Source organism: Bufo gargarizans, unplaced genomic scaffold (assembly GCF_014858855.1).
Source record: "Bufo gargarizans isolate SCDJY-AF-19 unplaced genomic scaffold, ASM1485885v1 original_scaffold_2114_pilon, whole genome shotgun sequence".
NCBI classification, from domain to species: Eukaryota; Metazoa; Chordata; class Amphibia; order Anura; family Bufonidae; genus Bufo; species Bufo gargarizans.
Genome location: NW_025334648.1, coordinates 108,661 through 133,281, shown reverse-complemented (window position 1 = coordinate 133,281; position 24,621 = coordinate 108,661). Strand labels below are relative to the sequence as shown.

General features: G+C 47.5%; 1 protein-coding gene across 2 annotated transcripts; it reads right to left on the bottom strand.

Moving 5' to 3' along the window:
- Positions 1-369: 369 nt before the first annotated feature.
- On the bottom strand, positions 370-20,053 carry PANK2 (pantothenate kinase 2). 2 transcript variants are annotated; one of them, XM_044274889.1, is made up of 7 exons: positions 19,804-20,053; positions 16,384-16,736; positions 8,427-8,680; positions 5,037-5,213; positions 4,807-4,930; positions 3,614-3,739; positions 370-2,982 (listed from the first exon to the last, which is right to left on the bottom strand). In XM_044274889.1, the coding sequence occupies exons 1-7, from the start codon at positions 19,982-19,984 to the stop codon at positions 2,932-2,934; spliced, it is 1,266 nt and encodes a 421-aa protein (XP_044130824.1). In that variant the 5' UTR covers positions 19,985-20,053; the 3' UTR covers positions 370-2,931. The 2 variants fall into 2 exon arrangements, with proteins under 2 accessions (XP_044130824.1, XP_044130825.1); XM_044274890.1 differs by having other exon boundaries at positions 16,384-16,672; positions 19,804-19,936.
- Positions 20,054-24,621: the final 4,568 nt, after the last annotated feature.

Below are 24,621 nucleotides of genomic sequence, written 5' to 3'. Positions count from 1 at the left end.
GAGTGATCGGAAAAGGCAAAAGGACAACTTATCCACATACGTAAGTGGACCGTCACACTGGCTCTAAAAAGCTCAAAGAAACCCTTCGGCGCCATCTAGTGTACGATGCGTGAATTGCAGCACATTACCAGTAAGCAATACAAATCCATGGGAAACCCTAATACTGTGGCATTAGGCCTTACGTACTGGGCCATATCATATCGCCATGCCATCCACAGAGGGACATGGGTCCTTACCGCCCCTCCTTAGACAATCAAGCAAGCGGGTACTCTTCCTCCTGGCCGCCATACTCCTGGCGCACGCTGCGCTATGAGTGTCAATACAACCACGTGACCCGTCGGACCGCACAGAAGACGACTGATGCCAGGAGAGCTTAGAAACATGCTGTCATTTTTATTACAAAATATACAAATTTCAATCTTCCAGTAGTTCAAGGATTGGTTTCATACACACAAGAAGCTGGTAGGTGCCCGCTGGCACCGTGCTGGGCACAGTGGAACGTAACAAGGATCTGACTGCCCGCACCACATGGAGCATGACAAATACACTGATGCATTTCTGTGGTAGCGCTCTTCTGGACCATGATGGGCGTTGCATTTCTCACCTTTGACTTGCTCAGAAATCTCTGTGAGTCTGGCAGGAGCAGAGGCCGCCTCTACACAGAGACGCTTTACTGCATTTTCAGTCAGCGCCCCCTATGGTCAAGCAGAGCACAAGCATCCTGACCCCAGAGACAATACATGACATTACGTAACAGTCGTGCTGTACAGTAAAATTCCTGTAATCCACCATTATTGGCTGCTGGATTATCAGATACTCTCCGGACGTTACCAGGAATCACTGCGTGCGCTGGAAAGGCTTTCTCTTTGGTACAGAATATTTAGGAATACCCACTGTTCATACAGTATAAGCGGTAAATATGGCGCCATCTTTATCTTTTCTGGGGCGTGAATACCATGTTGTCACATGTGTCTGAACCCACCAAATCCACACGACACCCTAATAACTGGGATACTTACAGCCATGATTTCAAGAGCCCTCCTGTTAGGAGTCAGGGGAGGGACTGATCTGTCCCTGACTGGCACTTTGGGAGCAGAGAGGGGGAGGAGGTGATCTGTCCATAACTGGTACTATGGGAGCAGAGAGGGGGAGGAGGTGATCTGTCCATGACTGGTACTAGGGAAGCAAGGAGGGACTGATCTGTCCCTGACTGGCACTTTGGGAGCATGGAGGGGGGTGATCTGTCCATGACTGGTACTAGGGAAGCAAGGAGGGGGCTGATCTGTCCATGACTGGTACTATGGGAGCAGAGAGGGGGAGGAGGTGATCTGTCCATAACTGGTACTATGGGAGCAGAGAGGGGGAGGAGGTGATCTGTCCATAACTGGTACTATGGGAGCAGAGAGGGGGAGGAGGTGATCTGTCCATAACTGGTACTATGGGAGCAGGTGATCTGTCCATAACTGGTAGTATGGGAGCATAGAGGGGGAGGGGGATGATCTGTCCATAACTGGAACTATGGGAGCAGAGAGGGGGAGGGGGATGATCTGTCCATAACTGAACTATGGGAGCAGAGAGGGGGAGGGGGATGATCTGTCCATGACTGGTACTAGGGAAGCAAGGAGGGGGCTGATCTGTTCATGACCTGCACCTTGGAAACAGTGAGGGACTGATCTGCCCATGGACTTGCACTTTAGGAGCAGGGAGGGGGAAGAGGTGATCTGTATCTGCACAGCACTATGGAAGGGCAAGTTTTAAAGGGGTAATCCTATCTACTAAAGTGCACTGTGCCAGAACACTATGGTCTTGGGCGGACCCCACCCTCTCAAGTCAATGCTCCAGCCATGGAAACCATTTTTCCGTGCCTGTATCCGGCTACGGATTAGTCCGTTCATCTCGGCTTACAGGTCTGAAATGGAATAGTTTGTATAGCGCCACCCACTGCCCTACACTGGATGGGATTTTGAAGTGCTACATACATGCAGAAAGCATTGTCTCTATGAGTCGGCCCCTAGAAATCTAAATAATAGGCTGAATAAACTCCCCCTAGTGGTGGCTGCAGGTACTCAGCCCATTATGTAAGTCTGGGGATAGATGGGGATCTGGACCTCTAACCTCTATAAGGGGATATTGGGAAACCTTTCATTTTAGGCCTAGCGGCGGTGATGCTGGACTTAGCGGTCGTACTGCCTAGCAGCCCAAACATCAGGAGGCACTGATTACCACAAGCACACGGCTATATTACAGTTTACTGAACTGTGCTGTGGATTGGACGGATACACTTAAAGGGGTTGTCCAGATTTAGAAAGACACAGCTGATTTCTGACAGATACAGCGCCATACCAATCCGCAGGTTGTGTCTGGAACTGCAGCTCAGCTCACTGATGTGGACGTGCCTGGACTGCAGTACCACACACAACCTGTGTATGAGGGTGGCACTGTTTTTTTAAGCTTCCATGTTTTCTAATCCGGAATCATCAAAGTATAAAAATAATTAAAAAAAATAAATCATAAGTAAGAAAAGTCAGATGAATCACATGGAAATACAGTATAATACAATCATTATGGTGCTTGCAAGAGGAAAAAAAACATATGGCATAAAATGCCAGCAGCATCCATCACCAATGCAATGGCCACGCGGCTCCAAAGGTGAGCGCAACTGACCCACTGCTGCCTTACCGTAAATTACCCCTACTGGAACGCCCCCTAATGTATACTGCATGCTAGTACAAACGGCTCCGAGCTGCTGGACTCCCACCCACCTGATCTTACGCCGAGCCTGCCTCTGCAGCTAGAGAAGTAGTGGGGGAGGGGTGCTCACCAATAACAGTCTACTGAGCAGAGCCCACCCTGCGCACATGCTGCCGGTCTGTAGTGCATAAAGTATGGGAGATATGGCTTTGAATAGATGCTGGGACGTCAGCCATGTTGTCAGGTTGTGTTCAGCAACTCCAGCAATGCGCCCACCGCTCCGAAGTACCCCTGAAATGAAAGATGACGATACAGGTTAGGCTCCGCGCTCAACAGCCATCCCCTAGTTCTGGGGAAAGCCAGGTTGACGGACAATATGGCAGACATTCGCTTTATGAATTATTTGCTAGCAGACTGCAATGAAGGCCTAGATGCAGGGACACCCCCACCCACAACTGGTGACGCCCAAAGGACCTTCTGGCAATTAATTCATAAACTTCTAGTAGGAATTTTAGAGGAATATGAAAACCATACTCCAGAACTGGCATTACATGGGGAATGCAAGTAGTTACTAAAACAGACAAGTCAGGAGAGGCGACAGGTGCCTTAAAGGGCTGCAGCAGCTTTCTTCACTTGTGCATGCGCTGCAGCATATACAGTAACAGCGTCGCAGAGTATTTCAGCTAGTGAATGGGATGAAGCTGCAATACTCCGCTCAGTCGCTACGAAGTAGACGGCCTGCAGGTCCACAGAGCAAGGTGAACATAGAAAAAACTGCCACACTCGCACAAGCACAAAACAGCAGACTGGTAGGGGGCTCGGAGAGTCAGACCACCACCCACCTGATATCCTGAACCCGGAAAAAAAACTTCAAAATAACCCTCTACTAATGCGACACAGACATTAGGCCCTAACAAGTCACCTCGTGCTCCAGGAAGAGCGCTTTGAGCTGCCCCTTGGACCAGTAGTCCAGCGCGTAGGCCAAGAGCTTCATGGAAATGGTATTAATCCTGAGGAAGTTGCCCACGAATACCACGCGGCTGATGTTCTGTAGGAGGTAGAAGGACAGAAGAGTCACATGTGTGCACCATAAGTGGAAACTAAGGGGTGGTGGTGATCTACTGAGGTCGGATCAGGAGACAGACGACAAACAGTAGTAGGAATGTTATACTACTGTCTCACCACTAGAGGGAGGACCTCCGGGACAGGACGAGGGGACTTCTGCTCTTTCATAGCCCTGTACAATGCTGCTTGACTTAGGTCTACAAGGCAGCACTGTAAAGAAGCTGAAAGCTCAGAGCCAAGCGGCAGATCCTCCCCAGTGCCGACATTCACTGTCACACTATGAAAGTACCAGACACAGCGGCAATGTGTTTGACATGGAACAGAAAATACCACCTCCTCCGCTTCATTGTCAAGTGGCTGCAGCAGGAACCTCCCCACTCTGCACATTACCTTAACTCCCTCCCGTTCCTCCTCCAAAAATGGAACGGATCAGCCATGTCCTCCTCCTCCTCACTGTCTTGTGTGTAGCACTGACTAGCGCCTGCTGCAGGAGCCTTCCCCCCTCTGCTCATGTATCAGCCCAACATGGAATTGATCAGCAGGAGCTCCACCATGTCCCCCCGCCTTCTCCTTACTGGCTTATGCCTGACTGCAGCAGACCCTGCCCAACAGATCTCCAGGAGAATAACCTTGCTGCCATGGTGGTGGGATTACCAGGTCCTCCCCACCAACCTTGGGCTAATGTTCCTTAGATGGAAAATCCCTTTAAGGCTGAGTTCACACCAGTTATTTGGTTGGTGATTTCCATCAGTTATTGTGAGCCAAAACCAGTAGTGAAGCCTCCAGAGATCAGGTATAATGGAAAGATCTGCTCCTTTTCTGTGGTTTTGACCAAAACCTGGTCAGAACTGATGGAAATAACTGAAGTGTGAACTCAGCAAAACCTCGTGCTCTGAGCATCAGAGTCTGTCTCACAGCCTTGTTACAGCACACACGTCCTAAAATCCCACATTATACTGCAGTCCTGTGCTGGAGATGTGCCAGATCATCAGACCTTCTAGATTAGCTCATGCTGGATTAACAGAATTTGTCCAATAGTGAGAGGTTCACCTCGTTCACAGCACACATCCTGGCTAAGGAGCCAATGTTGTTGGTAATGGTGATGAGGGTGGCTCGGGCCAGGTCTTCTTTGCTCACCATATCTCTCTTCTCCTTACTCATCATGTTCCCAAAGCTGGAGATGGAAGAGAAATGTAAGAAGACAGCATGGATGGGGGGCACAATTCCAGAACCAGACCCCCATCACCACTATATGTGACATGTCCATTCCTAGTCCTCACCTGGAGGCCACAGCGTAGCCTGGCAGACCAAACCTCTCGTAGTCTCCTCCATAGATGTCCCGCACCAGCTTGTCCACCTTGGTGCTGTCGCCCAGAGCGGCCATTTCCAGAGCCTCTTCAAAGGTGGAGCATCCGGTCAGAAGGCAGCACAGGCCAAAAAACGTGCCACCTCCGAGGCTGAGGAAGAAGACAAGACGGCGATAATTACTGACCGAGAAAACAGGACAACAATGTCCGGCATCTTAGTTTGCAGGTTACGGTCAGGGACAGTGACTATGGCGCACAATTATCATTCTATTTACTGAGAGAAGTTGAGATGGCCTCTCCCTAATACCTCCCAGCCTGCCGTTCTTCACATCCGTTAGGACAGAGAGCATCCTCACAAGCCGGCTGAGATGTCCTGCACGCACCACTATGCACATGCCGAGCTTACTTGCCATGGTTTCCGGCGCATACGCAGTACTCTGCTCAATCCAGGTCACCTATCTACACCCTGCTTCAGTAGACTACAATGGTCAGGCTTGTGATGAGGTCCTCAGGGGGGCGTTCCAGTATAGGTGGGAGTCAGTAACCCCAAGCCTCAACTCCCTGAGATATTTTTACTGATGACCTATACTTTGTCAGCACCCGAGACCTCGCCTATCAACTGTCTGAGAAAGGCCCAGTGCTCACAGTAGCGTAGCGGCCTTCTCACATCTTAGCCTAGCTCATGTGATGTTACGTTCATTGGTCACATGTCAGCCCCATTGAAGTGAATCGGGATGAGCAATGCACGGCCCTGTGCCTGGTAAGCAAGAAGGCTGCAGTACTACTGCGAGTGCCGGTGCCTTCTCAAACAGCTGATTGGCTGGGGTCCTGGGTGTTGGACGCCCACCTATCAGACACTCAGTTCAAATATCTCTGAGAACCCTATTAAATTATTGTAAGGAATCTATGAAAAATTGTCATGAGAAAAAGTTAGAGCAGTTCTATGTGTATGTGCTGGAAAAGCAGAGAATCCTGTGCAAGTCTAAGGGAGAAGAAAAGGAACAAAAAAAAAAAAAAGAAGTGCAGCCATTAAAGGTTTGTCTGGGAATACATCACTTTGCACAAGAGCACACAGCCTGCCTCCGCTGCGGGAAGATCCATACTTACCTGCAGCTCCTGTGCACCGACTCCTATCTGCCAGTCCGGGGCTTGTCTACGTCCTCTCCGCTGCAGCCAATGACTGGTGTCCGCTGATGTATCGTTTCTGGCTGCAGCGGAGCAGATGATTATGCTGGAGAGGAAATGAAGCCACAGACCAGAAGATAGACACACGGGAGCAAGTACACAGGACCGGAGCTGCAGGTGGCAGGTACGTAGGAATCTTTCCATAGCAGAAGCAGGCTGCGGAACCCGAGAGGTGACCGATTCCCAGACAATCCCTTTAATGCCGTCTTCCTGTTCCGAGATGATGGCAGGCATGCCCAGTAGTGAACATTCTCCTCTGGTCTTCACTACTGAGCATGTGCAGCACAGGTTCTGGCATTGTAACTAAAGACCTTGGAGCAGCATGAAGATACCTAGTATACGGGATAGGAGAGAACTGATTATCCATCACCACTAGAACCCCCTGCTTATCTCTGTCTGTAGTATAAGGACAGGAGAGGTGAGAACTGATTATCTATCACCACTAGAACCCCCTGCTTATCTCTGTCTGTAGTATAAGGACAGGAGAGGTGAGAACTGATTATCTATCACCACTAGAACCCCCTGCTTATCTCTGTCTGTAGTATAAGGACAGGAGAGGTGAGAACTGATTATCTATCACCACTAGAACCCCCTGCTTATCTCTGATTATAATATAAGCACAGGAGCGAACACAGGAGAGGTGAGAACTGATTATAGTATAATGACAGGAGAAGACTGATTATCTATCACCACTAGTAGGGTTGTTTTGGGTATCGAAATTTCGATACTTTTGTACCCGTTTCGATACGATACCGGGATTTCCATTTTTTCAATACTGGGCTGCGCAGTCTAGTATCACAGAACTTGGAGCGCGCTGCTGTCAAGGCGCTCCAAGTTCCCTTAGCAGCACAGGGGAGAAGGAGTCACTCGCTCCCTCCCCCCTGTGCCGCCGCTGCCAATGAGGAGAGATTGGGGGAGGAAGGTGTTGTGATCAGCCGCAGTTAACCCCTCAGGTGTCGCACCTGAGGGGTTAACTGCCGCTGATCGAAGCGCCCCGTCATAGAAGCAGGGTGCCGGCTATGTGATCCTGCCGCCTCCTGTATTTGAAGTTAACTTTCATTGGTGACGCAGTGCAACCTACCCCTCCCGTCCCAGCATTAAAAACACTAGTAGCAGTGGCCACAGAGTCCCATCACCTTCTCCCATTGGTGGCAGCATCTGATCGGAGCCCCAGCAGTGTAATCCTGGAGCTCCGATCGGTTCATGGCAGCCAGGACGCTACTGAAGCCCTGGCTGCCATGGTAATCTCACTGCTGCTGTGTGTACTATGCACAGGGCAGCAGGGAGAGTGTGAGGTCCTAGGCACCCTAATAGAGCTCTATTAGGGTGAATAGACAATCCCAGGTTCTAGCCCCTATGGGGGAAAATGGTTAATAAATAAAACAGAGAAAAAAAAAAAAAAAAAAAAAGTTCAAAAACCCCCCACCAAAATATTAAGTATAAATCTCATATTGCCACGTCCGAAAAGTCCAAACTATTAAAATTTACAAAAAAATAAAAAATCTATGCTGTGAACGACAGAACAGAAAAAAAAAAAAAAATGCGCAATTCGCCATTTTTTTGTCACTTTGTTCCCCCCAAAAATAGGATTGGAATGTTCGATTATGAGCCGGACAATCCATAAAAAGCGGAATGCACGCAGCTTTTTTTTGGGTGTTTTTATTTTTTTTGTGTGCAGTATCGAAAATTGCAATACTTTTTATAGTATCGAAACCGTTTCGTATAGAAACAACACTAATAACTAGAACCCCCTGATTATAGTATAAGGGGAGAGGAGGACTGATTAACATTTCTAAATTTATATGAAACTTAGTAAATTACTTGAGATGGACTCAGTACATTTCTACCGACTCCACCCAAAACTAGCTTCAAATTCACGACTCGGCTCCACAGGTTTAGGGTGCGGACACCGGATCTCCTCTCAGGACGGTCTCCACCTCCTGGACTTTCATCTAATTACTACATGCCGCACGCACTCTTGACTTCTGCCAATTATTTGTCACTCAGTTTAATGTTCCTGCATTTTCTTCTATAAATATTCCTGATGTGATGGTGATTAATCTCCTACAGTTCCCCAGAAGTATCTACTGTATGTCCTCTAGAACATGAGGTCCAAAGGCCATTTTTGCAATGAAACCAAGACACCCACATTACAACCCAACATGTGTCCGGACGTACCTTGTGCCGGTCACCCGCTTGTAGTCATTCTGGGAGTACACAGCCAGGATACTGACGCCTGATCCAATGTTAACCAGCAGCATTGGGTACGGGTTCTTCAAGGTGTACGGGATTTTCTGGCAATTTTCAGGGTCCTTTGGGTTTTCCAGGTAGAAGCATTGAGATAGTCCATTAAATCCAACAGACTCAATGAACAGGACGCCCTTAATAAGACAATCCAGCTCATCTAGCTTCCAAAGCTGAAGTCCTCCAACCTGGAGACAAGAGAAGGAGTCGTGAGATGACGGCCCCAGAATATAAACCATTAACCACCTCCGGACCGCCTAACGCACATGTGCGTTCCGGAGGTGGCAGGCTGGCGCACAGTCACGCATATACGCGTCATCTCGCGATACGCGAGATTTCCTGTGAACGCGCGCACACAGGAACGGAAGGTAAGCGAGTGGATCTCCAGCATGCCAGCGGCGATCGTTCGCTGGCAGGCTGGAGATCCGAATTTTTTAACCCCTAACAGGTATATTAGACGCTGTTTTCATAACAGCGTCTAATATACCTCCTACCTGGTCCTCTGGTGGTCCCTTTTGTTAGGATCGACCACCAGAGGACTCAGGTAGGTCAGTACAGTCGCACCAAACACCACACTACACTACACCCCCCCCCGTCACTTATTAACCCCTTATAAACCCATGATCACCCCATATAAACTCCCTGATCACCCCCCTGTCATTGATCACCGCCCTGTCATTGATCACCCCCCTGTCAGGCTCCGTTCAGACGTCCGTATGATTTTTACGGATCCACGGATACATGGATCGGATCCGCAAAACGCATACGGACGTCTAAATGGAGCCTTACAGGGGGGTGATCAATGACAGGCGGGTGATCACCCATATACACTCCCTGATCACCCCCTGTCATTGATCACCCCCCTGTAAGGCTCCATTCAGACGTCCGCATGATGTTTACGGATCCATGGATACATGGATCGGATCCGCAAAACACATGCGGACGTCTGAATGGAGCCTTACAGGGGGTGATCAATGACAGGCGGGTGATCACCCATATACACTCCCTGATCACCCCCCTGTCATTGATCACCCCCCTGTAAGGCTCCATTCAGACGTCCGCATGTTTTTTGTGGATCCGATCCATGGATCCGTAAAAAATCATGCGGATGTCTGAATGGAGCCTTATAGGGGGGGTGATCAGTGACAGGGGGGTGATCACCCTGATCACCCCGTCATTGATAACCCCCCTGTAAGGCTCCATTCAGACGGCCGCATGTTTTTTGTGGATCCGATCCATGTATCCATGGATCCGTAAAAAATCATGCGGATGTCTGAATGGAGCCTTACAGGGGGGGTGATCCGTGACAGGGGGGTGATCACCCTGATCACCCCCTGTCATTGATAACCCCCCTGTAAGGCTCCATTCAGACGTCCGCATGTTTTTTGTGGATCCGATCCATGTATCCATGGATCCGTAAAAAATCATGCGGATGTCTGAATGGAGCCTTACAGGGGGGGTGATCCGTGACAGGGGGGTGATCACCCTGATCACCCCCTGTCATTGATAACCCCCCTGTAAGGCTCCATTCAGACGTCCGCATGTTTTTTGTGGATCCGATCCATGTATCCATGGATCCGTAAAAAATCATGCGGATGTCTGAATGGAGCCTTACAGGGGGGGTGATCCGTGACAGGGGGGTGATCACCCTGATCACCCCCTGTCATTGATAACCCCCCTGTAAGGCTCCATTCAGACGTCCGCATGTGTTTTGCGGATCCGAACCATGGATCCGTAAAAATTATACGGACGTCTGAATGGAGCCTTACCAGGGGGGTGATCAATGACAGGGGGGTGATCAGGGAGTCTATATGGGTGATTACCCCCCTGTCATTGATCACCCTCCTGTCATTGATCACCCCCCCTGTCATTGATCACCCCCCCCCCCCCCTGTAAGGCTCCATTCAGACATTTTTTTTGGCACAAGTTAGCGGAATTTTTTTTTTTTTTTTTGTTTTTTCTTACTAAGTCTCATATTCTACTAACTTGTGTCAAAAAATAAAATCTCACATGGACGCACCATACCCCTCACGGAATCCAAATGCGTAAACATTTTTAGACATTTATATTCCAGACTTCTTCTCACGGTTTAGGGCCCCTAAAAAGCCAGGGCAGTATAAATACCCCACATGTGACCCCATTTCGGAAAGAAGACACCCCAAGGTATTCACTGAGGGGCATATTGAGTCCATGAAAGATTGAAATTTTTGTCCTAAGTTAGCGGAAAGTGAGACTTTGTGAGAAAAAAACCAAAAAAAATCAATTTCCGCTAACATATGCAAAAAATAAAAAATTTCTAGGAACTCGCCAGGCCCCTCATTGAATACCTTGGGGTGTCTTCTTTCCAAAGTGGGGTCACATGTGGGGTATTTATACTGCCCTGGCTTTTTAGGGGCCCGAAAGTGTGAGAAGAAGTCTGGGATCCAAATGTCTAAAAATGCCCTCCTAAAAGGAATTTGGGCCCCTTTGCGCATCTAGGCTGCAAAAAAGTGTCACACATGTGGTATCGCCGTACTCAGGAGAAGTTGGGGAATGTGTTTTGGGGTGCCATTTTACATATAACCATGCTGGATGAGAGAAATATCTTGGCAAAAGACAACTTTTCCCATTTTTTTATACAAAGTTGGCATTTGACCAAGATATTTTTCTCACCCAGCATGGGTATATGTATAATGACACCCCAAAACACATTCCCCAACTTCTCCTGAGTACGGCGATACCAGATGTGTCACACTTTTTTGCTGCCAAGGTGGGCAAAGGGGCGCATATTCCAAAGTGCACCTTTTGGATTTCACCGGTCATTTTTTACACATTTTGATTCCAAAGTACTTCTCACACATTTGGGCCCCTAAATTGCCAGGGCAGTATAACTACCCCACAAGTGACCCCATTTTGGAAAGAAGACACCCCAAGGTATTCCGTGAGGGGCATGGCGAGTTCCTAGAATTTTTTATTTTTTGTCGCAAGTTAGTGGAATATGAGACTTTGTAAGAAAAATAAAAAAAATAAAAATCATCATCATTTTCCGCTAAGTTGTGACAAAAAATAAAAAGTTCTATGAACTCACTATGCCCATCAGCCAATACCTTAGGGTGTCTACTTTCCGAAATGGGGTCATTTGTGGGGGTTTTCTACTGTCTGGCCATTGTAGAACCTCAGGAATCATGACAGGTGCTCAGAAAGTCAGAGCTGTTTCAAAAAGCGGAAATTCACATTTTTGTACCATAGTTTGTAAATGCTATAACTTTTACCCAAACCATTTTTTTTTTGCCCAAACATTTTTTTTTTAATCAAAGACATGTAGAACAATAAATTTGGCGAAAAATTTATATATGGATGTCGTTTTTTTTTGCAAAATTTTACAGCTGAAAATGAAAAATGTCATTTTTTTGCAAAAAAATCGTTACATTTTGATTAATAACAAAAAAAGTAAAAATGTCAGCAGCAATAAAATACCACCAAATGAAAGCTCTATTAGTGAGAAGAAAAGGAGGTAAAATTCATTTGGGTGGTAAGTTGCATGACCGAGCGATAAACGGTGAAAGTAGTGTAGTGCAGAAGTGTAAAAAGTGACCTGGTCATGAAGGGGGTTTCACCTAGCGGGGCTGAAGTGGTTAAAGGGTTTCTACCACTTAGGTGTCACATATTTGGCAGTCAGACACTAGCGATCCGCTAGTGTCTGCTCTGCCCAACCATCCTAATATAATTGCTTTTGGGGCGGTGTTTGGCTAAAAAAACTACTAGCGGATCGCTAGTGTCTGACAGCTAAATATGTGACACCTAAGTGGTAGAAACCCTTTAATTGTATTATTTTACTTGGAGGCAGTATTATAGCAGTTATATTCTTGTACATAGGAGCAGTATTATAGCAGTTATATTCTTGTACATAGGAGGCGGTATTATAGCAGTTATATTCTTGTACATAGGAGCAGTATTATAGCAGTTATATTCTTGTACATAGGAGCAGTATTATAGTAGTTATAGTCTTGTACATAGGAGCAGTATTATAGTAGTCATATACTTGTACATAGGAGCAGTATTATAGCAGTTATATTCTTGTACATAGGAGCAGTATTATAGTAGTTATATTCTTGTACATAGGAGGCAGTATTATAGTAGTTATATACTTGTACATAGGAGCAGTATTATAGCAGTTATATTCTTGTACATAGGAGGCAGTATTATAAGAACTTTTCTCACCACAAGGGGGCGAGCTGGTTACAGATACTAGCAACCTTAGAGATCACCCCCTTGTGGTGACGGCAGGAAGTGTGGCAGGACCACTTGCAGCTTGGATTGTGCTCAGCTTATTGTTATCAGCAGGCGGCTCAGCCGATGGATCACTGAATAATCATCACAGCACAATCCAGGGGGAATCTGCTACGTCCTTGTCCCGTGTCCACAGCGCCTTCTCCTTATGAACACCTCCCTGTATGTGACCCCGCCCTTTCTTATTAAACACACCTCCCTGTATCTGTGACCCCGCCCCTTTATATTATATACACCTCCCTGTATAGGAGGCAGTATTATAGTAGTTATATTCTTGTACATAGGAGGCAGTATTATAGCAGTTATATTCTTGTACATAGGAGCAGTATTATAGTAGTTATATTCTTGTACATAGGAGCAGTATTATAGCAGTTATATTCTTGTACATAGGAGGCAGTATTATAGTAGTTATATTCTTGTACATAGGAGGCAGTATTATAGTAGTTATATTCTTGTACATAGGAGGCAGTATTATAGTAGTTATATTCTTGTACATAGGAGGCAGTATTATAGTAGTTATATTCTTGTACATAGGAGGCAGTATTATAGTAGTTATATTCTTGTACATAGGAGCAGTATTATAGTAGTTATATTCTTGTACATAGGAGACAGTATTATAGTAGTTATATTATTGTACATAGGAGGCAGTATTATAGTAGTTATATTCTTGTACATAGGAGCAGTATTATAGTAGTTATATTCTTGTACATAGGAGGCAGTATTATAGTAGTTATATTCTTGTACATAGGAGGCAGTATTATAGTAGTTATATTCTTGTACATAGGAGGCAGTATTATAGTAGTTATATTCTTGTACATAGGAGCAGTATTATAGTAGTTATATTCTTGTACATAGGAGACAGTATTATAGTAGTTATATTATTGTACATAGGAGGCAGTATTATAGTAGTTATATTCTTGTACATAGGGGGCAGTATTATAGTAGTTATATTCTTGTACATTAGAAGCAGTATTATAGTAGTTATATTCTTGTACATTAGAAGCAGTATTATAGTAGTTATATTCTTGTACATAGGGGGCAGTATTATAGTAGTTATATTCTTGTACATTAGAAGCAGTATTATAGTAGTTATATTCTTGTACATTAGAAGCAGTATTATAGTAGTTATATTCTTGTACATAGGAGGCAGTATTATAGTAGTTATATTCTTGTACATTAGAAGCAGTACTGGTTATATCTCACCTTAGTTACGTTAAAGGGGTTTTTCATGTTGATGAAATTATATTAAAATCAGCCAAACATGGCGGACCTTACGTCTCATCGATCCCCTGTCAATCTGGTCCCGATGCTGGCCGGATCCTGGCTGCACTCTACTTTATAGTGTCTCACGACACACAGGAAATGTCTGGAGAATCCCACTCTCCACTGACCGGTAACCCTCCTCAGCTATTGACTGGGTGAGCCGACATCTCCAGGCATTTACTAGGTGTGGAGATCCTCTTCTCCTGCTAATAGGATACATTCAGGGACTAGATGTATATGAGGTATTTGCTAACGGTACCTGTAGTTTCAGGTAACTTTCAGGATAAGATACAGTGCTGCCCATAATTATTCATACCCCTGGCAAATTTTGACTTAGTTACTTTTATTCAACCAGCAAGTAATTTTTTGACGGGAAATTACATATGTGTCTCCCAAAAGATAATAAGACGATGTACAAGAGGCATTATTGTGGGAAAAAAACATTTCTCAGCTTTTATTTACATTTGAGCAAAAAGTGTCCAGTCCAGAATTCTTCATACCCTTCTCAATAAATCAATAGAAAAGCCTTTATTGGCTATTACAGCGATCAGACGCTTCCTATAATTGCAGACCAGCTTTTTGCAGGTCTCCACAGGTATTTTTGCCCTTTCATCTTTAGCAATGAGCTCCACATCTTTCAGGTTGGAGGGTCTTCTTGCCATCACCCTGATCTTTAGCTCCCTCCACAGATTGGATTCAAGTCTGGACTTTGGCTGGGCCCCTCCAAGACGTTAATGTTGTTGTCTGCTAACCATTTCTTCACCACTTTTGCTGTGTGTTTTGGGTCATTGTCATAGTGAAATGTCCACTGGTGCCCAAGGCCACGTTTCTCTGCAGACTGCCTGATGTTGTCGTTGAGAATCCTCATGTATTGCTCTTTTTTCATGGTGCCGTTTACTGGGATTAGGTTCCCTGGTCCATTGGCTAAAAAACACCCCCAAAGCATTAGGTTCTCACCACCATGTTTGACAGTGGGGATGGTGTTCTTTGGGTTGAAGGTTTCTCCTTTTTTTACGCCAAATGAAGGACCAAACAATTCAATTTTTGTTTCATCTGACCATAACACAGAAGACCAGAAGTCGTCTTCTTTGTCTAGATGAGCTTTTGCAAAGGCCAAGCGAGCTTTTGTGTGCCTTATCTGGAGAAGTGGCGTCCTCCTTGGTCTGCATTGTGCAGCGTCCGTTGGATTGTCTGCCTTGAGACATTGCCACCAGCAGAGCCCAGATTCACCAGGATGACCTTGGTGGTGATCCTTTTTCACCTCTCTAACTATCCTCCTGGTGTCACTTTTGGCTTCCGACCACGTCCTCTGAGATTTTCCACAGTGCGGAACATCTTGTATTTTTTAATAATACTTTGCACTGTAGCCACTGGAACTTGTAGCCCTTTCCTGACTTGTGAGCAGCCGCAGGTCCTCACTGAGCTTCTTTGTCTTAGCCATGACTGTCCACAAACTGCAGAGAGCTGCTGTTTTTCACCTGTTGAGTTGATTAAAACAGCTGTTCCCAATTAATCAGGGTAATTAGGATGCTTTAGAACAGCTTGGACTATTTGGAATGGTATAGGATTTGTCCCACAGACTGACAGTTTGTGAAGGGTATGAATAATTTTGGACTGGACACTTTTTGCTCAAATGTAAATAAAAGCTGAGAAATGTATTTTTCCACAATAATGCCTCTTCTACATAGTCATTATCTTTTGGGAGACACCTATGTCATTTCCCGTCAAAACATTACTTGCTGGTTGAATAAAAGTAACTAAGTCAAAATTTGCCAGGGGTAGGAATAATTATGGGCAGCACTGTATGTACTTGAGGAAAAATGTACTCTGCATTTACCAATGTTTTCCCGGTGGCTGTAGACTGGCTGCTATGAGGTCTCTCACACACAGAAGATCCTACTCCTCCATCTCTCTGCAGAACACAGTACTGAGCAGTGTGGCTGGGATGCAGCATTGGGGCAAGGTAGAAAACTTACTAGATGCAGTAGTGTCTCTGCACCCCCTCCGTAGACTTCGATGGGCAGCATTTAACCTTTCAATCTCAGCTGCTCTGCATCTTTCACATGGCAAGTTATATGGTCTTGCTCCCGGGTATGGTGTTGAATCCTGTGTTATTGCTCCAAACTAAATAATAGAAAGTCCCTACTGGGACCTTCTGACCAAATGACTAACAGGGACATAAGTAAGAGGTCCCAAAATCACAAGAGCATGTTATTTGAGAAAGAAGACCGGGAGACCAGATATCAAGTTTAGAAGGAGGTCGACTCAATGCCCTCAACTGAGGATGTCCTCTAGCCTGGCCCCCACCTTGTCTGCTACTTCTGACTCCTTTCATGAGCTTCCACCTCATATTACTTACGGTCAAGAACTCCTCCTCAAACTTGTAGGCCCCGCCGCCGGTGGCACACAAGGACGTGTGAAGGCTGGAGAACTGCTTATCCCGTGCCATCTGGATGAAGACAGACATGTCATGGGTGGGAAATCGGATGAAATGTAGGTTTCCCTTCTGACCGCACAAGGTCAGATCCTTCAGCTCCAGGTGGAGGTCACGTATGCCAGTTTGCCCATAAGCCACGTTTGACATCAGGTACTTCCGGATGCTCTTGAGGCTTTCCACTTCCTCTTGCTCCTCTTCAGCCGTGATATCTCTGGGTTCAAAATAGACAAGTTTGACCAGCGTCCCACCAATATCCAAGCCAAACCAAGGGAAGGCTAGGACAAAAGATACACACGTTATAGTCCCTGAGCGGCCAAGGAAGGACAGCATTCTTATGTCATCTTATCCGGAGATAAGCCGTATCCTACAAGCACAGGAAATATGGGGGTGGGGAACGTTTCACTTATTGGTGGTCCAGCGATAAGACCTTTTCTCACCACAAGGGGGCGAGCTGGTGACAGATACTAGCAGCCTTATAGATCACCCCCTTGTGGTGACGACAGGAAGTGTGGCAGCTTGGATTGTGCTCAGCTTATTGTTATCAGCAGGCGGCTCAGCCGATGGATCACTGAATAATCATCACAGCACAATCCGGGGGGAATCTGCTACGTCCTCGTCCCGGTGTCCACAGCGCCTTCTCCTTATAAACACCTCCCTGCGTCTGTGACCCCGCCCCTTCTCATCATACACACCTCCCTGCGTCTGTGACCCCGCCCCTTCTCATCATACACACCTCCCTGCGTCTGTGACCCCGCCCCTTCTCATCATACACACCTCCCTGCGTCTGTGACCCCGCCCCTTCTCATCATACACACCTCCCTGCGTCTGTGACCCCGCCCCTTCTCATCATACACACCTCCCTGCGTCTGTGACCCCGCCCCTTCTCATCATACACACCTCCCTGCGTCTGTGACCCCGCCCCTTCTCATCATACACACCTCCCTGCGTCTGTGACCCCGCCCCTTCTCATCATACACACCTCCCTGCGTCTGTGACCCCGCCCCTTCTCATCATACACACCTCCCTGCGTCTGTGACCCCGCCCCTTCTCATCATACACACCTCCCTGCGTCTGTGACCCCGCCCCTTCTCATCATACACACCTCCCTGCGTCTGTGACCCCGCCCCTTCTCATCATACACACCTCCCTGCGTCTGTGACCCCGCCCCTTCTCATCATACACACCTCCCTGCGTCTGTGACCCCGCCCCTTCTCATCATACACACCTCCCTGCGTCTGTGACCCCGCCCCTTCTCATCATACACACCTCCCTGCGTCTGTGACCCCGCCCCTTCTCATCATACACACCTCCCTGCGTCTGTGACCCCGCCCCTTCTCATCATACACACCTCCCTGCGTCTGTGACCCCGCCCCTTCTCATCATACACACCTCCTGCGTCTGTGACCCCGCCCTTCTCATCATACACACCTCCCTGCGTCTGTGACCCCACCCCTTCTCATCATACACACCACCCTGCGTCTGTGACCCCGCCCCTTCTCATCATACACACCACCCTGCGTCTGTGACCCCGCCCCTTCTCATCATACACACCACCCTGCGTCTGTGACCCCGCCCCTTCTTATTATACGCACCTCCCTGTATGTGACCCCACCCCTTCTTATTATACACACCTCCCTGTATCTGTGACCCCACCCCTTATTATAGACTTCACCCTGTATCTGTGACCCCGCCCTTCTCATTATACACACCTCCCTGTGTCTGTGACCCCGCCCCTTCTCATTATACACACCTCCCTGTGTCTGTGACCCCGCCCCTTCTCATTATACACACCTCCCTGTGTCTGACCCCGCCCCTTCTCATTATACACACCTCCCTGTGTCTGTGACCCCGCCCCTTCTCATTATACACACCTCCCTGTGTCTGTGACCCCGCCCCTTCTCATTACACACACCTCCCTGTGTCTGTGACCCCGCCCCTTCTCATTATACACACCTCCCTGTGTCTGTGACCCCGCCCCTTCTCATTATACACACCTCCCTGTGTCTGTGACCCCGCCCCTTCTCATTATACACACCTCCCTGTGTCTGTGACCCCGCCCCTTCTCATTATACACACCTCCCTGTGTCTGTGACCCCGCCCCTTCTCATTATACACACCTCCCTGTGTCTGTGACCCCGCCCCTTCTCATTATACACACCTCCCTGTGTCTGTGACCCCGCCCCTTCTCATTATACACACCTCCCTGTGTCTGTGACCCCGCCCCTTCTCATTATACACACCTCCCTGTGTCTGTGACCCCGCCCCTTCTCATTATACACACCTCCCTGTGTCTGTGACCCCGCCCCTTCTCATTATACACACCTCCCTGTGTCTGTGACCCCGCCCCTTCTCATTATACACACCTCCCTGTACCTGACCCCGCCCCTTCTCATTATACACAATATACACACCTCCCTGTACCTGACCCCGCCCCTTCTCATTATACACACCTCCCTGTACCTGACCCCGCCCCTTCTCATTATACACACCTCCCTGTACCTGACCCCGCCCCTTCTCATTATACACACCTCCATGTACCTGACCCCGCCCCTTCTCATTATACACACCTCCATGTACCTGACCCCGCCCCTTCTCATTATACACACCTCCATGTACCTGACCCCGCCCCTTCTCATTATACACACCTCCATGTACCTGACCCCACCCATTCTCATTAAACACACTTCCCTGTACCTGACCCCGCCCCTTCTCATTATACACACCTTTATGTAACTATGGGTCCGCCCCTTCTCATACACACCCCACCCCCTAATAACTACATCCAGATGGCTCCACCCCCTCGCCTCTATGGCTGTAATGATATGACCCCGATACAAAGCATTTCCTTCTCCCATCCTGGGGCCACACTTCATGAAGGCCGAGACGTATACACTGCACATGTACAAGTGATAGAATTACCGGGGGTCCACTTCTAACAGGCACGGTAATGAGAACCAGATGGGGGCGGGGTCAGAGGGACACGTGACTGCCAGGAAGGGCGGGGTGATAAGACCATCTCCTCACTACAGTAAACACACCCACTTCTCCATATGACCCCGCCCAGTCAATGCACACGTCCCTCTCTAGATTCCGTGTCAAGAAAGCCACGCCCCCAGTTTAACCACAACCGCCCCTCCTCTCGCTAGCAACCGTCCACTCGCCACGCCTATTTCTACAACCACGCCCTTCCATATATACCCTCACACGGTCCGTAACCCCCCTCCCCCCATACAAGAGCGGATCATTACAAACATGGCCGCCTCGTACCCCCCCCCCCCTAACCGAATGTAGTGCCCCTTCGTGAAAGCCCCTCCCCCCCTTCACCTTCCATCCGTCACTTACGCGGCCTGTTTTTCCGCAGGGAGTCGAGGCGCGGCCGCGCCCGGGGAACCGAACTCAGTCTCTCCCAGGAAGCTCCGGCGGACGCCGACGGGGCGTCGGTCGAGCTGATTCTCCGTCGGAAAGCCGAGTCTTGTCCTCCCGATTCATTCTGATCAGGACCCAACGGACCGTTCTGCGCCATCACCAACCCGCCGCCGCCGGCTCCCAGCAGCAGCAGCCCGTCACTGACAGATGGCGCATGCGCTGTGAATCCGGCCAGCCGCAGCGGCCAATCAGAGTCGAGCGGACGTGTTACTGACGTAAGCGGCAGCCAATAGGCGCGGAAGATGCTATGGCGATGGGCGGAGCTACGGAGTGAGTGACAGCTGGGTGGTTTCCATGGTAACGGCAGGGGATGTCAGTCAGGAGCCTCCGGAGGGGCTATTTTTGGAAGCAGAAGAAGCAGAGCGTTCACTGTACATCCTCATTGTTACCGGGAAGAACATGTCTGCAGCTGGCACAGCCGGACTCTTCCCAGCCAATAGAAGCTGCACGGCGTCCCTATAGAGGAGATGTATATCTGCCTCAGTATGTATTCACACTGCGTATACCGTTTCTTTTGCGGTATAGAATAGCGTCGTCGTCTACGGTATATGATACAATGGCATACAGTAAAAAAAAGTATAAGGCGTAATATTGCCAATGAGCAGCGAAAGCCAAGGGGTGGCGCCCATCCTACGTGAGACTACTCACCACAGTACTAACAGTATAATATAGCGATGGCGTGAAAAATATACAGGAGCCCGTGTCACCCGCCACAGGTATGAAGGCCCACGGGGCTCATAACAACTAATTATAGTGGTAAATCGGGCGCCAAATTGGTTCCGGACACCCTGTATACGCCGAGAGAAGTAAACAGAAAAAACGGAAATGGCTCTGAGAATTTTGACCTCGCGAAGAATATGTAACGTCGTCATATGAGGTCATGGGCGCCACATCTCTAGGCAACCATGTATTTTTTATATACCGTACAGACCAAAAGTTTGGACACACCTTCTCATTCAAAGAGTTTTCTTTATTTTCATGACTATGAAAATTGTAGATTCACACTGAAGGCATCAAAACTATGAATTAACACATGTGGAATTATATACATAACAAAAAAGTGTGAAACAGCTGAAAATATGTCATATTCTAGGTTCTTCAAAGTAGCCACCTTTTGCTTTGATTACTGCTTTGCACACTCTTGGCATTCTCTTGATGAGCTTCAAGAGGTAGTCACCTGAAATGGTCTTCCAACAGTCTTGAAGGAGTTCCCAGAGATGCTTAGCACTTGTTGGCCCTTTTGCCTTCACTCTGCAGTCCAGCTCACCCCAAACCATCTCGATTGGGTTCAGGTCCGGTAACTGTGGAGGCCAGATTATCTGGCGCAGCACCCCATCACTCTCCTTCATGGTCAAATAGCCCCTACACAGCCTGGAGGTGTGTTTGGGGTCATTGTCCTGTTGAAAAATAAATGATGGTCCAACTAAACGCAAACCGGATGGAATAGCATGCCGCTGCAAGATGCTGTGGTAGCCATGCTGGTTCAGTATGCCTTCAATTTTGAATAAATCCCCAACAGTGTCACCAGCAAAGCACCCCCACACCATCACACCTCCTCCTCCATGCTTCACGTGGGAACCAGGCATGTAGAGTCCATCCGTTCACCTTTTCTGCGTCGCACAAAGACACGGTGGTTGGAACCAAAGATCTCAAATTTGGACTCATCAGACTAAAGCACAGATTTCCACTGGTCTAATGTCCATTCCTTGTGTTTTTTAGCCCAAACAAGTCTCTTCTGCTTGTTGCCTGTCCTTAGCAGTGGTTTCCTAGCAGATATTCTATCATGAAGGCCTGATTCACACAGTCTCCTCTTAACAGTTGTTCTAGAGATGTGTCTGCTGCTAGAGCTCTGTGTGGCATTGACCTGGTCTCTAATCTGAGCTGCTGTTAACCTGCGATTTCTGAGGCTGGTGACTCGGATGAACTTATCCTCCGCAGCAGAGGTGACTCTTGGTCTTCCTTTCCTGGGGCGGTCCGCATGTGAGCCAGTTTCTTTGTAGCGCTTGATGGTTTTTGTGACTGCACTTGGGGACACTTTCAAAGTTTTCCCAATTTTTCGGACTGACTGACCTTCATTTCTTAAAGTAATGATGGCCACTCGTTTTTCTTTGCTTTTTTCTTGCCATAATACAAATTCTAACAGTCTATTCAGTAGGACTATAAGCTGTGTATCCACCTGACTTCTCCACAACGCAACTGATGGTCCCAACCCCATTTATAAGGCAAGAAATCCCACTTATTAACCTGCCAGGGCACACCTGTGAAGTGAAAACCATTTCAGGTGACTACCTCTTGAAGCTCATCAAGAGAATGCCAAGAGTGTGCAAAGCAGTAATCAAAGCAAAAGGTGGCTACTTTGAAGAACCTAGAATATGACATATGTTCAGTTGTTTCACACCTTTTTGTTATATATATAATTCCACGTGTTAATTCATAGTTTTGATGCCTTCAGTGTGAATCTACAATTTTCATAGTCATGAAAATAAAGAAAACTCTTTGAATTAGAAGGTGTGTCCAAACTTTTGGTCTGTACTGTATTTTTCTCTTCTAGGTGGTCTCTCCATGTCAAGTGGACCAAGCTGAAAATCCGACCCTCTCCAAATTTGCAGATGTTCCCTAGGGTCCTAAATGAAACCTTACAAATGTTTGCATCTGGGCCTCGGTTGGTTCCAGAGTTTCAGGCAGCTGATGATACTGTTCCTTGATGAAGTTGCCCCTTTGGGTCACGCAGCAAGCAGCGCGTTACAGCTGGTCCATCATCAGCTGCCTGAAACTCTGGAACCAACAGAGGCCCAGATGAAAACATTTGTAAGATTTCATTTAGGACCCTAGGGAACATCTGTGCAAAATTTTATTCAATTTGGAGAGGGTGGGATTTTTAGGTTGGTGCACTTGACATAGAATGACCCGGGTAGCCATTTTATTTATGGCATCTTGGTCAATGTAAGAGTCGGGGGAAGCCGTGTGACGTTGCGCTATTTAAGCAGGTGCCATAAGACCTGTAGTGTCTTCGGAAACATTGGCTTTGATGTCTCGCCCATGGACTATGACGGGTCTCCCAGGCATCTTCTGAGTAAAGTCGATTTTGGCCAACATGAGCGAGGTGGGCTCCGAGTGTTCTGTGTTTTATCAGTTGTTTGTGCCGATCCCGGCAGTCAGCCTCAGTGATAAAAGTTCTCTGGACTTGGGCCTAGGTCTCAGGATCTTTCACATGTAGGCTAGTCAGACTATACTCCTGGACTAACTAACCAGGGGGCAGGCTAAGTCCATTACCCTGGTAACCTAAACATGGTCCCCAAAAGTCACACATTTATGGCCGTCCCGTAAATGTAAATCTTGGGAATACCCCTTTACTGGAGTAGCAGTTTTCCCTGACAATAACAACTGTGATAGACTACAAAGGGATTTTTGGGAACTTCTATTTAGGACCTATCCTTAGGATGGACAATCAATATCAGATTTTTGGGGGTCTGACTATCAGTACCTATAAGATGTTTTCTGGACCAGGCATCAGGAGCCAGGCGCTGCTGTAACATTCATGGCCACTACACAGTGTACGGAACAGGAATGTGTAATTTCGGTGCCTGGTTCTGGGGCACAGCGACCCCATTCAAACAACTGATCCTCGGAGGTGCTGGGAATTGGACCTCCACTGATCTGACGTTGATGACCTATCTTAGTGATAGGTCAGTAGTAGTAAAGTCGTAAAATGCCCTTTAAGCTCCTAGGCCCACAGCGATCAACTAAAAGGAAAATCGAACTATCCTTACTAAGCACCTCCTGTCAAGAGGTGTTAAAGGGGTTGTCCCAGCTGGATATTATGTCCGATAGGTACAGGTCCCACCTCTGACACCCACTCCTATCTCAAGAACGAGACCGCGCCATGAATGGCGAGCATGCCGGACATGTGTGGCGTCCTCTCCATTCACTGCTATGGGACTTCTGCTTGCTCAACAATTTTAAAAAGGGGTGGCCATGCATGCATGACTTGCTCCCCATTCATTTTGGGGCCCTGAGATAGCAGCACGTCCAAGAGGTGGGGGACTATCCTTTTAAAGGGGTTTTCTGAGCTTTTCATACTAATGTTTTATCCTCAGGATAGGCCATCAATATCAGATCAGTGGGGTTTCGACTCCTAGCATCCCCGACAATCAACTGAAGAGGCTGTGGGGCTCCGGGTGAGCGCTGCAGCCTCTTCCTAGGCCAGTGATGTCAAGTTCATCGGTCACATGGCCTATGTGCAGCTCAGTCTTATTCAAGTGACTGGGCCTGGGCTGCAATACCAAGACTCTCTGAAGAGTGCCACGGCCTCCTAAAACATCTCAACGGCGGGAGTTCTGGGAGTCAGACCCCCACAGATCTGATACTTGGCCTATCCTGAGGATAAACACCTGAAAACTTATTTAATATTGATGAGGTTAGTGTATATTCACAATTAGAGAGGGGCTTGACCAAGCACTCTCATATTAGGAGACATCTAGGCTGTGCTCTGTCGTAATCCCTCCAGTAACTGTTTTTTTTACCACAAAAAAATTGGGAAGTCCTACAAACTGAAACAGGATACCAAACTTGCTAAAGCTTTTGTTTCAAGGCATTGACCTGTATTTTGACCCATATTCGAAAGGGGAAACATGGGGTAATGATTTATATATACAGTAGCACCGACTTCAGTACTAGAAGGACCTGAGATGGGTCCTCCAAACCTTTGCAATTTCCTCCTATACTTCACCCCAT

What these genes read in the sequence shown, in the direction of transcription:
- PANK2 (XM_044274889.1), bottom strand. Translation starts at nt 19,984, where the DNA reads ATGGCGCAGAACGGTCCGTTGGGTCCTGATCAGAATGAATCGGGAGGA. An exon ending in GGCTACGCTGTGGCCTCCAG is followed by an intron (nt 4,931 to 5,036) that starts GTGAGGACTAGG and finishes TTCCATCTCCAG; the next exon opens with CTTTGGGAACATGATGAGTA. An exon ending in GGATGTGTGCTGTGAACGAG is followed by an intron (nt 3,740 to 4,806) that starts GTGAACCTCTCA and finishes TACCTCCTACAG; the next exon opens with AACATCAGCCGCGTGGTATT.